Source organism: Galleria mellonella, unplaced genomic scaffold (genome assembly GCF_026898425.1).
Source record: "Galleria mellonella isolate WM207_F2 unplaced genomic scaffold, CSIRO_AGI_GalMel_v1 utg117, whole genome shotgun sequence".
NCBI classification, from domain to species: domain Eukaryota; kingdom Metazoa; phylum Arthropoda; class Insecta; order Lepidoptera; family Pyralidae; genus Galleria; species Galleria mellonella.
In genome coordinates this window covers 7,472,181-7,488,545 of record NW_026441980.1, presented here as the reverse complement: position 1 = coordinate 7,488,545, position 16,365 = coordinate 7,472,181, and the positions used below count along the sequence as shown (strand labels likewise).

Here is a 16,365-nt window from a genome sequence, read left to right as displayed (position 1 = left end):
TTAAATTTAAAAAGGATATCATAGTTCAAGCGAGTTAACAACTACAATTTGTAACATTTCTTTTTGTTTTAACATAACCTTAAATTGAATATATTTATGCTGTGCATATTACATCTGTGTGTATCACAGTATACATACGTGACGATATCTTTGGTGAACATTGAAACCTGTATCAAACATATAGGATTATTTAAATCAATCTATTTGTCTCGGGAAACCTTTGTTTTATAGGAGTTTCAATCTACTAGTCTATTTATTACAATTAATGTAGTACCCATACTTGTTTAAATAAATATAAAGTTTTTTTACGAAACTATTTTACATTATAGATAATACTATATCCTGCGGTTTCATCTATATAAATCAGTATATAAAGTATCCTATATGTTAAGACCTATCCGTGTATTAATTTATTCAAATCTGTTCATGTGTCTTTGCATAAAAGTGCAACAAATATCTGTCCAATAATATATCCTCTTAAACATTTGCACCTATAATACTAATAGTATAAATATACACACAAAATAACTATATATATATTTAGATACTTAATATATTCACATATGTAATAAAGATCTACTATTTGGGAGTAAAATATTCATATTAGGTAATGTAACTTTATAAGTTCTGGCCTCGTGCAGCAGTGTGTGTCAGCGAGGGCTGCATTCATTTCTGGTTTTTGTAATTCTGATGCCGTATATGGTATGCGCATGCGGCGCCGCACTACATAGGGCATGCCATAGATTAACGAACACCCGCAGAAATGTATAATATTTTATATTATACAAAATTTTCAAGATAAATAAATGACCCAAATACATGTTTTTTAAATCTCATACCTACCTACTTAGCAAATAATCCAAATACTTAATCAGTAGATATTATACGTAGTAGTTTTCTATTTTAGTACCATTAGGTGTGGTATGTACAAAATATTATTTCTTTCTTTCTTAGATAAGAAGACTATCGTTGTATCTACCTAATTATATACCAGTTCTTTTTATAGGTAATAAAATATAACAATAATCAAAATAACAAATTATATATTTTTTGTGGTGTATAAAAAGAATCTAATAAAATAAAATATTTAATTAAAACATACTAATGATTTGCACGAGATCTTAAGAACTTGCAGTATGTACTTTCGGAACAGCCCGAATATTAAATAGGTATTTAAGCAAAATATATAAACAGTTCTTACTGTAACGATTGGTACTGCTACATACTCGTATTCATCTATACTAGTCTATTATCATTTAATTACTACCGCTTATTAGCTGTGTTTATAAGTTCAACAATGAAAATCAAATTTCTTGATTCAATCAGATCAGATTCAGAAAATCAAGTTCTTTAATAAAAGTTCAAAATGACAATTTTATTAAAGAACCTAAATGTACTTCTGTCATGTAGGAAAGTTCTTTGAGCTTGAATTGGCAGACAGTGGAGGTCACTGTCAGAGGAAGGCGGCCGGAAGAAGGCTGTCTGAATGCAGACATATGGTGATCAAAGTCTACGGTCAGCTTTATTTTTATTTACACTTATATTATTATTATTACTACATTCTTCTCATAAACTTATGTTATTTTACCGACAGCTGTAGCATATTTATACTCGTACCATAAAATAATGTGGATTCAAATCTTGGAACTACATAATCCTACTTTAAATATAGAAAGGTATGCATATACATATAAATACCACATCCCTGTAGATATTACGTAAAGCTTTCTCAGCCAGCTGATGAACAATTATTTATTCCAAACGCGATTTTGGACTGTAAATTGTACAATATGGTGCGAAAGTTTGAATTTCGCAAATGTCTCTTACAGATATTTCTCATAGGTGAGATTTTAACTATTTGGTTGACAATTGTGACATTTTTAAGCGTTTCTAAAAATAGGAGGTTCTCGATTCGTTTGTTTTTTTGTGCGTGCTAGTGATATATTTGCCAGTTATGAAACATGCCATTGGAAATTGGTGTTTTTTATTCTGAGTATAGTGAGGAAACTGATCAATAATAAATTGCGCAGCAAAGTCTACTTGTTTACATTATCTATATTTGACACAAGAGGTGTAACGTATATCACAGTTATTTAGAATAGCAACGTGTGGATAGGTGCTATAGCAGTATTACTTTTTATTGTACTTGTTGATGTCAAAAATATTGTTTAAATCTATACACGATAACATTCTTTCTCCATTAGGTAGACCTTATAATAGGTTATAATTTGTTGCCAATTTCCATATTTCAAAAATATGCATGCTTATCTTCAGATTCAGGGAAGCGTGGTTTATTAGCCACAGGGTAGATCGAGGTCGAGCGGAAGGAATTTGTCGCGATGACGTCATTGTGAGATCAGCATCATCCCATAAACTGGACGTGCATGCACAAACGCCTGCAATAATATAGCCAATAATTATTTATGTTCTGCAATATTATAAACAAAACATGGATGAACTTAATTAATTATTAATTAATTAGATATTACAGAAATAATGTTATAATTAGATACGTACTTGCCACAAATTAGTGTCTAGATATTCTGTCTATCTAATGTTTATTTCGCATTGCGATTTATAATAATTATTTCTTTAAATTTATTTTTGTATTATATTTATATTTGCATATTTATATTTCCATAATATATTTGCTGATATTAAATCAAATCTGGCAAAAAAGCACAACTATACGGTTTGGAATAAGCAAAGCAAAATTGGAAACAAAAAAAAAAACCATTATAAGCTGCGTAAGGTTTTGCTGTGGCTGGCTAGCTACTTGGGGAAACCGACATTGAATCGATTTGTTTGCTTGTTGTTAGGTTAACGGCGGCAGCGCGGCAGAGCGTGCTGGTCTTCAAGCTGGCGACGCACTCATCCGAGTCAACAACACAGATGTGTACACACTGCGTCACCAAGAGGCACAGGACACCATCCGTGGTGCTGGTACCGCCCTTGAGCTGACTGTGCAACGGTAACATATTTTCATTAGTAATTTGATTTTATCTCACGGCTTTTCCAGTTTCAATTCAGCTAAAAAGTATGCTATATTTTAATTTAGGATATCCTCTTTCCATGTGCAAAGTTTCATTTTTTAAGCGTTTTATATGTGTGTGTGATTGAGTGATATCTTTACAAAGCTTTCATCTTTAGGAAATAATTAAGGTTATTACAAGATAATAAATAATTTTGATAACGACTTATTTAATTTTACTTTATTTATGTTATTACAATAGAAAATAAACATAGCATACCTATACCCTCTGCCTATATACATGAACAACACACCATGCACCGAGGTCCATATCTAGTTATGTAGTGCTTATGTTGTTGCTGTGGAATTTTTTTTTTGATGGATGAAAATGGTATGGCAACCCTGCCTGCGCTGGGATGGGATACGCTGGCGGAGCACCAGTGAAGGGTGATACATGAGAATGAAAACAGGCCAGTTAGCCCATCATGATGAATTCATCAGGAATTAACCATGATAGTTTCCAGGGAGATCCGCGAGGAGGTCGACCTGGTTGGGTATATTGCCAGCAATGGGATTCTCAGTCTTCACTACTAACAATCCCTTTCCCCCCTGTAGAATATATTGGGATCCGTTATGATAGGTCATACCTAAACTTATTTATAATTTGATGATAGTTATTAGGTATGTTATGTACGGATCACTTAGTTTTAAGCCAAATCTGTTATAAAGTCGTTTTATTTAAATCCTATATTTTTATCCGGTAGTATGCGTGAGTTTCGAAATTACGACAACAAATTACTTATCCCAGTTTTAGATGGCCTATTAAGATGAAATATACACTAGAAGTTTTAAGTCAGATCTTTCGAAATACAACTGTGAAACCCCATTCATTTTGGTGCAGTAGTTTTTGTATATTGGTATCACGAATTCCCCGTATTTTTTTTAATATCTCCTACGTACGAGTACTGACATTGTCAAGTTACATTTTTATCATATTAGCATACATAATATACATTTGAGAATTTAACTGAAATTTTAGTTAGAATAGATACTTGTATGTTCTTCAGAATCGACCAATTTGTGAAGTCACATGAATCATGTGCCACATACTATTTACATATCTCCTAGAAAGTTATATACATAAACTGTACCTAATTTCAACACTTAACTTTTAGATTCAATGAATTTCATGGCCAAAGTATAACCATTTTACAAATATTACTTCTGTCTCCTATTGGGGTAAGCAAAAAATAGTGGTCACCGAATGCACCCTTTCTTTCTTTTTATCCTTTAGTTCATAATACAATAACGTATGAATTGTTATTATGTAGTCATTACTCATGGAAGTCCCTAATAGATACACAAAACTCGAACACTATTTTGTATGTTAACAGGTTTACTACTGTGCAAAAGTGTATTACTAATTTTTGTGAAATAATAACATGATTACCATTTACTCTACGGATTATATATTGGTTTTTAGCGGCGGCAGCACTTGGCGCCCATCAGTGACCCCGACTGGCAGCCTGCCACGTCCCGGATCCAGGCCGTTGGGTGCGGCTCCTATACCCGTTACCAACACCTCGCTGAAGGCCACGCCGCAGCCATCCCGAGCCTTCGGCTCTGGACATAACAATGTCGCCAAACCCTTCGGCTATGTTAGTATTTCCCTGTATTATTCTCATACTAATTGTATCCTGTATGAATCAGTATATTAAACATCCTATGTTCTAAGTTAGAAAATAACGTACCCGTGTACCAAACTGCGTTCAAATCGATTCAGTACCTTTTTCGTAAAAGAGTATCAAACATCTATCCATCCCTATTAACTTTCGTATTTATAATATTAATTAGCTTTTACTCGCGACTTCGTCTGTGCAACCGGGATATGTTTACTGACCGAGATAAAAAGTAGCTTATATTCTTCTCTATCCCATATAGTACATCTATATCAAATTTCATAGTATTTGATTAAGCCGTTGAAGCGCTGTAAAGTAACAAACAAACTTACTTTCACCGTTATAACATTAGTAAAGATAGGATAAGAGGACGACGTAAGAGATCGGTTCTTTTATCTATATTATTATTTATTACTGCATACTATTATTTATTAGACATAAAAAACCAAGCGAACAACGGTGATAGCTAGTTCTCTGCCACGTTGGATTCTAATTTATTCGATGAAATATGAGCAAGTTGAATATTACGTTCACCACTGGAATTACACTATATAGTTGGAATCACTAGTTCACCATATTATATTAATATATAAAAAATTCCTGTCACGATGTTCGTTCACATTAATCTCTCCGAAACCCCTTACCGATTTAATGAAATTTTGTAAGTGTATATTGTTTGCTCACAACAAATAAATCCATTCTTTCTTTTTCATTTGTGAATTAATAAAATTTCAGATGAACGGCAGTGACTCAGTGAAGAGTATAGTGAACAAGCAATACAATACACCGGTGAATATGTACAGTGACAAAACAATCGCGGAGACCCTGTCTGCGCAGACCGAGGTGTTGGCTGGAGGTGTGCTTGGGTAAGTGGGACATCTTCGTAGTTACCAGTATATTTAATATTGTTATACACCTAATCTTTATATACAAGGTTCGGTAGTACTTAACATTACTGACATGTATTTGGCCTTGATTAGTAGATATGTATATAACTAGATGTCTGATTTGTGCTAAATGGAATGCTGCATCAATTCATACCTATATTAAAAAAAAAAACAGAAATCCTATTCGTAAATAGATACTTATCTTCATAAGAAAATGGAGATTATTAGGTATTAGTGATGACTCTAACAAATAATACATTGTACAAAGTGTCATGCTTCGCATTTTAAATGTGTCATAATGCACATTCAAATAAGTAAAAATATATCACATTATTTGCCTTACCTAGTTCAATTAAAAATATAAAGCATGTAGCATTACGTTCTCTTTTTTACAGTGTGAACTTCAAGAAAAATGAGAAAACATACGATGCAGAAAAGAGCGCTGTGTTTAAAGTGTTGCAAGAGGAGCAAAACGACCCTGAACCAGGTATGAAATATAACTGCCATAAAGAACAAGATACATATAATAATAATCAAATCCTTATATGCCACTTAAATTTTACCGTGCCCATAACGTGAAAACTACATATGTATAATATTCATACTGTAAATAGTCATCAGTTCATTACTAATGACCAATGTCGTCAAAGTGTATAACTTATTTAGGAAACTACATAAAACAAAATTAAAAATAGTTATTTTTTTTTCGAATCTGCTGTTTTCGTTTGTGGTAATGTAACTATTAAAGGAAACAAAGTTATTGGTCTTTAAATAATATTAAAAATTACTCTACTTCTTGACACAATGTATCTATAATGTTACTTGAAAATTATAAAATAAAAATAGCACACAATTATGACAATATTTTTTTTAAGTAAAGAAAAATATATTAGCTATAACCGTTAAAAAAATATTGAAATTGGCACATCTTAGTCGAAGTCACCCAGAGCGCGGCGTCTCCTGTTAGTGGTCTACGACACGTGCAGGCGCCTGTGACGCGCCCCGATGCCCCGGTGAACAATACCGGCGGCTTGCCACCCGGACAGAACATTTGTGAAGAGTGCGAACGACTTATCACGTAAGTCGGACGGAACGTCGAGTGCGGGGCGACACGGTGGCAGACGTCGTTTACGTGTTCAATTATGCAGATTCGGTTCGGTTAGGTCTTTCCAACTCACTCGATGGTGTCTATAAATCTTGGATCAATTGTAATCATCCCGGCATGACTGAGGCCCCTCGTCCCTCTGCCGAAAATCATTTCCCTACCGTCCTCATTTTCCCGTGTTAATCCACATTTGCGTGCGATATGTTTGTAAAATAACAACAAATTGCGGGCCAGCAGAGCCGTCTCACTTTTACTCACGAGCGAGCGTGGCGCGGGCGGGTACACCGTGCAGCCTGCACCGAACTCACCGGTCGCGGTCGCGCACGCCGCGCGTGGCGGGCACCCCGCGGCCCGCGTCGCCCCCGCGGCCCCCGCAGCCCCCGCGCGCCACCACCGGCACCCAGACGCCCGTGCCGGCCCCAGAGCCGCCGCAGCCTACAATCCCCGTGGGCTGCCACCAGGTGCTAGCTGACGGCAGCGTGGCGCTGGGTGCGCCCGCCGCTTCGCAGCCTCACCACGACTCGCTGCCGGTCATCAATGATACGCCCTATTGCTCCGACTGTAACCGCTACATTATGTAAGAGGCGACTCAGGAATGCCTAGACGTGTTTGCGACCGTGTCGACCTGTGCCTTAGTTCTATCGTGTAGTAGATTAAAACTATGTTCGATGTTTTACAAGTTTTGGCTTCTTAACTACTTATATACGTATATTTAGTATTCTAAAAGAAGCCACGACTATTAATTTTGTACAAGTATCACGTATAACAGTATGCTATTTGTAATTTTCGATGAATAAAAGTGCACGTGATATTTGTGCTTGACATAACGTTTCATTGTTACCATCAATTAATTGACTTCATCTCTCTATTAGTAGGTATGTTCGTAGATTAAGCGGAATGAAAATTAGAGACATAACTGTGTCATGTATTCCTTAAGCATGTCCTCACTTATAATGCACCATAGATGCGCACCCTTTCTCTCATCGCTTGGCAGGTTTGGTGGTTCAGCACGAGCAGTTTGGTAAGCATGCCTGTATATTAGAGTAGGCGCGCAAGAAATAAATATAATATGTCCACGAATCCCATGTATTTACGGTTCCTCGATATTATTAAAAATATAAGCATCCCACTTTATTCCATTTACATTTTTTTTTTCTATTTAAAGCGGTGTGTTCGTGCGCATCAAGGACAAGAACTTGCACGTGGAATGTTTCAAATGTTCTACATGTGGCACGTCACTTAAGAACCAGGGTTACTACAACTTGAATGGAAAATTATACTGCGACATACACGCCAAGCTCGTTGCTCGCCAGAATCCACCGGCTCCAAACCTAGAGCCCGTTACTGTACCACCGTAAGTTTAAATTTTAATAAATTAGTAATGTTACTCAAAGATCGATATAACACGAATGCATTTGATTTGTCAGTAAGTGGTGGTTTTAAAATAAGATATATCTTTATTTTGTTATTTTACTGTGATAGAAATAATAACTATCAAAGTAAAATATATACTGTTGTATATATAATGTACTGCTTTCATTCAAAATATTGGGACACGCTACGGCGTTTCTCAATATTTTCCAAATGATATCTGTAATTTCAAAACGCATAATATATTTATAATAAAACCATAACATCCCATTGATGTACCACTGCTGATTCTCCCCCCATTAAATATCTTTAATTTATGAGAAATGATCCTACGTATGCCGTAGTATAATAATACCTATATCCTATTTTTGTTTATCGATCAAAGGAAACGTTATAATGAGTATGGCTACACTGTGATAGTCAAAAAGTAAAATAATTAACTTTTTGCTGTGCTATAGTATAAAATTCTGTATTGATGTGAAAATCCGCTGGTGGTATGATTGATATACACACAATACGCAGCACAACAATTGGGATTTCGTTGTTTTCATTATCTATTCTCAGATCAGCTTCACTGGACAGGTTACAAGAAAAAGGAGGAGATATGAAAATGTTTGGTGTGATCAAAGTAAAAATGTGACAAACCTCTTGTAAGCTGTCGAATACCGGATACGAAATTATTATGATAGGTACACGATAAATGGCTAACTCTATAGTAACGAGAAAGTTAGTCGATCTCTGCTCTCGAGGTACACAGTTCATTTGTTCTCCAGTTGAAAAGCTGCATTTTTTCTCTCCTCCTTCCTCATCTCTGAATAGATCATTATAGATAGTATGTAGTCTGAACTCTTGAACTAGGTATTACACATAGACCAAAATTCTAAAAATGATGTAAATGATAAAAATAGAGATTTTATCTTTGCAGTGGTGGCCGTATCCCCACAAATACATATTCGACTCCACTACCACCATTGGCTACAAACAACTATATAAATGGATCATCGTCGCTGTTCAGCGTGAGTATCAATTATTTGTAGTTAGTAATACCTTTACCTATATGTTGTCATTCACTAGCTATTTTCTATGGTTTCGTCTACATGAAAAAATATATATATATATATATATATAGACTTCCCGTGTCCCAAATGTAATCGTTAGTAGTTTTTGTGTGAAAGACTATATCTCTGTCTACAATTTGTAGACAGGTAGCAAGTTTACTGTTCAAACAATTTAAAATTGCTTTATAAGAATAAATAGGATGTCTTTACCCTGTCACTCCCGTTACATGTAATAAAGTTGTGCTGTTTCATTCTTTCGATAAGGAATCGTTTGCTACGTTCAGAGCTCCTAGGGCATTTACGTATTTAAGTTTAATATTTTCTATCTGTAATAGAAAATATATTGTATTGTGATTTCTTGTGATTATAATATTCTTTGTTGGCACAGCCGAATAGTAACATCTCGGGTCCGAAACCTTTCGGTTCCTCTATCGGATCAGCGTACTCTCCGTCATTGTCGCCGCGATCTGCGCCGCTGTCGCCTGCGCGGCCTCTGGTGGCCCCCGCCCCCGCCTTGGCGCCTGCGCCTGCTCTGATTACCGCACCAGCGCCTGCGCCCTTCGCGCCTAGTAAGAGAGTCACTTTTGCTATCTAGAATAATTATATAGGTTTATCCTTTAATCTTAATGTCTTATTATAAGTATTTGGAATGACAATTGAGTAGACAGACCGGCTATAGAAATGGAGTTCATCCTCATCATCACAGTATACACTGTGACGTTCATGACTTCCCTCACGTGTTGCCATTCCTGAGGAATAGTATTATGGTATATGTGTGAAGTGGTGTGATATAATTAATAATTAGTTATAAGCTAATAGTTGTTACGTAAGTATTAATATTGTTATTGCATAAAGTTATATAAGAAAGACAGTTTTTAATATCTACCTCTAATAATTATATCATAAAGTGTTTAAAAATATACTATAAGTTATATAAATTGATTCAATTAAAATACGTAATTAAAATACGGCCTATAAGATTAGAATTAAATGCAGAAAACATAATTCATCATTATTATTATTATTCATTCATATCAACCGTTATCGATGTCATGGTACATTTTTAAACACCGTGATAAAAAAATTAGACAAGAGCATGTAGGGTATCTTTAATAGAGTTGCATAGCTGTTTTAAGTAATTAAATAAATATAAACTATAGGACAAAAACTAATTAGTTTTATCATCATTATATATAAGCCGATAGTTTTATCTAGTACCTGCAATAATAACAACAGGTATAACGTAGATACCGTGTGTGGATAATTATTTAAAAATGTTATTAAAACTTTTATATGTATAAATAATTAGATGTTTATATAAGAACTTCTTGGACACACTGGTTAGACATTTATTGTTTATATTAGATATATATTTTATTAAAATTGGCATAAGTATGACATTATTTGGTGTAAAATATTTAAACTATTATTTATTTTCAACAGAGGCCCCAGTATCTCTTTTTAAAGGTAATTTCTAAATTAGGAATAAATACGCGCAGAACAGCTTATCGCAGCTAATAGTCATAATTTAGAAATGTGCAATTCTAATTCTATCTACAAAAATTATATAAATATATTTTTATATGCTACGCGGGCCAGCAATATCAATCACAGCATTAAAACCACTATTACCCTGATGCCGAATATCTGTCGAAACATGCGTCATGTATAACGCAACCAATCTATACTTCTACAGATATTTAACATTCTTGCTTTTTTAAATTGTGTGCTGTTAGAAATCTAGTAAGCTTACATTTTACGTTACACACTTAGCTTCTTTCAGTATTCTAATTTAATTTCATCTATTTTTTTCCACCCATTTACAACCTTGACAACCATTACAATACTAATAGCTCAAAATGTGAAAAGCATAGTGTGGCCCCCATCAAATCCCCCTACAGACGAAATGCCCCAACTCGATAGCAGAGAATCAAAATCAACAATTGTCGTCGATGAAAGTACTGTACATACTATGCAAAAAGAGAAACAACTAGAAAAAAGTAATACCAAATCTCAAGAAGATTACATCAATCAAAAGGATGCACAACAAATATTGTCGTCTTCTAAACAATGCTCTGAAATCTCTTCCAGTGTATCTTATGCGTCCGCAACTTTATCAACGGCTACAACTACATCATCGCAGTCACAGTCATTAATTCAAAGTAAACAATCAAACGAAATTCATAAAAGTACCAGCTGTGTCGTACAATCTTTCTCGGAAAAAACGTCCTCCGAGAAGCAAAGTTTGAATATTTATCAATCAAAAACAAGTCCTCCAGTTGAAAAATTAAATGATAGTACTTTGGAAAACATAAGTGAATTCGTTCAGAAGACAGAAAAAGCAGAACATGCTGAAGTCGAAGCTATAGAAAAATCAGAAATACTTATTACAAAACAATCAGAAGTAGATTTTCACAACAATGACTCTAACGTTCCAGAAAAAAAATTAGAAGTAATATCAAATGCAACTAAAATACAACATAATAATTCAGACGAAAATAAACAAACGCCCTCAAAGAATATTGAAAATGAAGAACTTATTCAGAAATCTAATAATGATGAGTTATCTTATCAAAATATGTCTACAATATCAATTTCTGATAAAAAAAATGAAATTAGTGACACTGTTGTTACTTCAATAAAATCACCCACACACAGTACTATAGAGAGTTCAGGTCCAATAAGGTCTATGAGGGATGCTTTAACGACTGCACCAGATCGTCCTTATTCACCTTTGCCGTCTTCACAACCTATAAATCCCAATACTCAGATAAGTAATGAACTTGAAATTGAAACTTCAGTTAATAAAATTCCAGAAATATCGAATGTATCATTACAACCAACCTCACAACCATCGCCAATATTTGTTCAACAATCTAACCGGGGTATTTCACCTATTCCACCAATTAAAACATACACTCCACCAGATACAAAACAAGTTCCAATACCAATGCCTGAAGAAACTAAACCATATATTCCACCAGATTTTAAAATTAATATTGAGCCAAAAGTGCCACGGGAAGAGACATCATCTCCAATGGTAGAAGCATTAACAACAGCTCCGAGTCGATCATTTACTCCTGTACAAATTCCAATAATACAAAGAGGCTCTTTAAGAGACGCACTTACAATTGCTCCAGATCAACCTTATAATTCTCTCAGTATAAAAAACCAATCAACTAGTTTCACATCTACGTCATCTACAATACAATCTACAACATCAGATATATTAAAACCGATTGCGACACAATCATCGAATAGTCAGACTCTTTCAGAATTTTCAAATTCTATACAAAATACATGTCAATTGCAAACATCAACTAATATGTCCGCATTTAGGCCAGTTGCAAAACAAGTTTTCCCTCCACTACAACCCGAAGAATTCTGTCAACTTTCCAATTTTCCACCTATTAGTGATGACCTAAAATCCAGTTTTCAACAATCCGTTCATTCAAAACAGGAAACTATGATATCCGAAACTATGCAACACTCTGCTATTACAACAAGTAGCATTAGTACTCAAGGTTTCTCGTCAATAAAAAATGCTCAAAGCTATTTTGAGCAATTGAATCAAAAGGAATCATTATCATCAACAAATATAAGATCAAAATCTGGTTTACATAAAGCAGACGATATCCCATCTTATCAGAGAAACTTTGAGAAATTGCCTTCTCAAAGAGGAATTACTCCAGAAATATGTACTGCACCAGCAATCCCTCAAAGACCTGTCACCCCATTAACCGATGCGCCCAACAAGTTGAGGGAGAAATCCCAAGAACCCAAACAAATAACAAGCATCGTATCACCTCAACCACAAATTCCTAAATATCATCAATTAAGAACACCCGTTCAACAAACTCCTAATCAATTCCATAAAGACACTCCTATTAGTATGACTTTCCAACCTGTGACAGATGAAAATCTGTTGAGAATATCCCCTGCACGAAGTCGACCCACTACACCTAGTTTGATAAATAAACCAGCTCCTATAATACCTCATTACCAAATGAATTTGGTAACAGTGGAATACTCCGCACCGGAAAGTCATTTATATGAGCCGTCGAGCCGTGAAGCAAGTCGTTCTCCGACACCAAAACCAAGATCTCGTTCTCCAGCACATGGACCTCCACCAAATCCTTTAAAAGCCCAAGCACCGCGACTTAAAGAAACTACACCACAACGCCATTCAGCACATTCCCTTTTGACACAAGCCACTTCAAATTTACGAAAAGAAAATGAATTGACCCAAAAAGAGATTAAAAGATATACAGATACGTCAAATCCAACTCAAACTTGGGCAAATGATCAACCGTCAATAACTAAGGAAGAGAAGTATTCAAATTTTGGGTACAACAGTGAACATTATAATAAGGGGGATTTCAATATAAAAGAAGATTCAATGCTCAATCAAAACTATGGACAAAAACACACACAATCGCATAATGTATCAGAATATGGAAATAAGACAGTACAGACGACAAGAAAAACTTTCGAAGAATTTGAAAGGACACAATCTGCTAAAGTTATAGAAATACGAAAAGGGGCCTCGTCTTCATCAGAAATGCATCAACAGATTGAATCTAACATTCGCCCATCTAATGTTAAACAAGTTTTTCCACCACCTGTCATGAGTATACCAACGATCCAACAGAACTCATCTGCTAACCTTACTAATGAAAGTGTCGTAACTGCAAGTAGATCAATAGAAAATTACCAGCCAAAGCCTTCGATTTCTGGTGCTAACCAAGGTCCAGTGTGTGATCCTACCCCGTCAACAGGTTCCAGTGTAGGAGCTGCTGCCCGTGGCAAAACTTTTGGTGTATCCTCTGCTCCAAAACGAGGAAGGGGAATTTTGAATAAAGCAGCGGTACCTGGCTCTCGGGTGCCCCTTTGCGCTTCCTGCAATGGGAATATTAGGTGATTCGTTTACATAGGCAAAATCGTGTTTTGTGTTTATGTCGTTTTGCACACTGCATGAAAGAAAAAAAATAGGTAGTGATAGAAATAACTATTGAGCTTGGATGTTTATAAATTCAGATAATTATATTACTAATTTTTTTTTTTCACTTACAATGCGTGTAATATTAACAATAAGATTAACGATTTAACTTTTGTTTGATTTATTAATTTTGTTTTCTACCAGTTAACGAAACGCAGAGTATCAACAATACACATAGAACAGAATTCAAAAGTCCTGCAGAAGAAAGGCTTATTAGAAAAATGGCGAAAATGGCGTTAAATGGTTATGAAATCGGCATACAGAGAAAAATAAAGCCAGCTGATCATATTCAATCAATGGCAGATAAAATACAGGATACTGTGGTAACAAAACATCCATTAAATGCAGACAGTTCTTCGGGTGAAAACAGCTGTGAGAATACTTTAAAACAGCCCCTAAATAAATTGTTTGAAAAAGGTTATAAAACGCAAGACAATATTCAACAAATAGGTGATAAAATAAAAGAAACTATTATGAGTAATCATCCAACAGCTATTAATTTTGCGAATGGTAATGTGCCTCCACCGCCACCGATTCCTAATACTCCAGTGCCATCAATTAATGCTCAGAGTACACCGATTGGATATAACAGTATAAAAAAACCAACAAATATCGAACCAAAAAATCTTAATACTAGTTTTGTAATGGATACTAGTGGCACTGGTAAATCACTGAATAATAGCAGATGTTCAAGTACTGAGGATTTATCTCTTAAAAATAAAACAGACAATTATTACTCAAATACGTTGCGCAAAAAGGAAGCTTTTGAGAAATCGGCTTTCTTGAACGGTATGAATTCATCAAATAATGACATGTTTAAAACGGAACTAAAATTAGATAATAATTATTCGAATACCTTAAACAAAAAGAAAATATTTGAAACAAAAGATACACAAAATTCTATTAATACCATGGAAAATCCCAATAAATGTCATGAAAAAAGTCATAGTAGCCTTTCCGAAATAAATACATCAAACAAAACGAATCTTTATGAAAAATCCTGTGAAAATGGAAAGCCACGCCAAAATCAAGAAAATATAGTAACGCCAGGTTCGTCTAAAAAATTACATGATAATACATTATATATTTACAAAACCTCAGATTCTGATGCTAATTCTAGTGAGTCCAAAAATAACACTCAAAATTTGGACCATGACATTGAACACCAGCTTAATGCATCTAACAGTGATAGAAATCAAGAAAATACAGAGAATGAGACGATCGTGAGACGAAGAGAAAAAAGAAATCCTAAAAATGACGATGGTAGAAGAGATTCTCATATTGTCGCACGACCGTTAAGTACCATGACTTCCACGGATGTCGCAGATGGACTCTACCCTGTATGCCATAAATGTGACAAGGCTATAACAAGGTAATGTACTTTTATTAACTAATCTAAAATCAAGTAAGTAAAAAGAACAGAAAGCATGCTTTATTTACAGCATGAATGTTGTTTTTTTTTCCTTTTAACACACTAATCAGTTCGTGACGATCTCAAAATATTTACATACCTACAAAATAACCTATATATTATATTATACGAGATATTAATTACTTTTTTTTTTTTACAAACAGAGGACCATTTATAACGGCTTTGGGGCGTATTTGGTGTCCTGAGCATTTCGTTTGCGTGAATGCTACATGCCGACGTCATCTGCAAGATATTGGTTTTGTTGAGGAGAATGGTCAACTTTATTGTGAATACTGTTTCGAACAATACATCGCACCGGCATGTGATAAATGTCACGCCAAAATTAAGGGTGTACGTAAAATTATATAGATAAAAGTTTATATTTAAATTCGAATGTAGAGTAAACTACATTTTCTTTTATTACAGGATTGTCTAAATGCTATTGGGAAACATTTCCATCCAGAATGTTTCAATTGCGTCTATTGTGGAAAATTATTTGGTAACAATCCGTTCTTCTTAGAAGATGGATTGCCTTATTGTGAAGCAGGTAAAGTATAAAAAAATCAATTTTCATTTATGGTTTATCCTACAAGAATTAAGAAATAATAATCGGGTATGTTTACTTTTAGATTGGAATGAGCTGTTTACAACTAAATGTTTCGCCTGCGGGTTCCCTGTGGAGGCAGGCGACAGGTGGGTCGAGGCGCTCAACAATAACTACCACAGTCAGTGCTTCAACTGCACGGTGCGTATGATGCGAGCCCTACTAAATATCGATATTTATCACACAATTTCAAAATCATCTGACTATTTTAGGCAAATAATCTAAAATTAAACTCTAATACAATTGAAACATGAAATGGTCAAAACCTAAGCTTGCCTAA

At 34.8% G+C, this 16,365-nt stretch overlaps 1 protein-coding gene across 7 annotated transcripts in view; it reads left to right on the top strand.

Annotated features, from left to right (window-relative positions):
- The window catches only part of LOC113511630 (PDZ and LIM domain protein Zasp), a 55,942-nt gene that overhangs the window by 36,317 nt on the left and 3,260 nt on the right, over nucleotides 1-16,365 (top strand). Inside the window, exons 3-15 of one of the 7 annotated variants that reach the window (XM_026895304.3) lie at nucleotides 2,820-2,971; nucleotides 4,455-4,629; nucleotides 5,386-5,516; nucleotides 5,933-6,024; nucleotides 6,880-7,219; nucleotides 7,808-7,996; nucleotides 8,939-9,029; nucleotides 9,460-9,640; nucleotides 10,925-11,368; nucleotides 11,435-13,988; nucleotides 15,646-15,832; nucleotides 15,908-16,028; nucleotides 16,111-16,226. In XM_026895304.3, the coding sequence (XP_026751105.2) occupies nucleotides 2,820-2,971; nucleotides 4,455-4,629; nucleotides 5,386-5,516; nucleotides 5,933-6,024; nucleotides 6,880-7,219; nucleotides 7,808-7,996; nucleotides 8,939-9,029; nucleotides 9,460-9,640; nucleotides 10,925-11,368; nucleotides 11,435-13,988; nucleotides 15,646-15,832; nucleotides 15,908-16,028; nucleotides 16,111-16,226 (4,773 nt within the window). Of the gene's footprint in view, nucleotides 1-2,819; nucleotides 2,972-4,454; nucleotides 4,630-5,385; nucleotides 5,517-5,932; nucleotides 6,025-6,470; nucleotides 6,616-6,879; nucleotides 7,220-7,807; nucleotides 7,997-8,938; nucleotides 9,030-9,459; nucleotides 9,641-10,514; nucleotides 10,539-10,924; nucleotides 11,369-11,434; nucleotides 13,989-14,214; nucleotides 15,443-15,645; nucleotides 15,833-15,907; nucleotides 16,029-16,110; nucleotides 16,227-16,365 lie in introns of all 7 variants that reach the window. The other 6 variants (XM_031913507.2, XM_031913510.2, XM_031913509.2 and 3 more) reach the window with 6 other exon arrangements.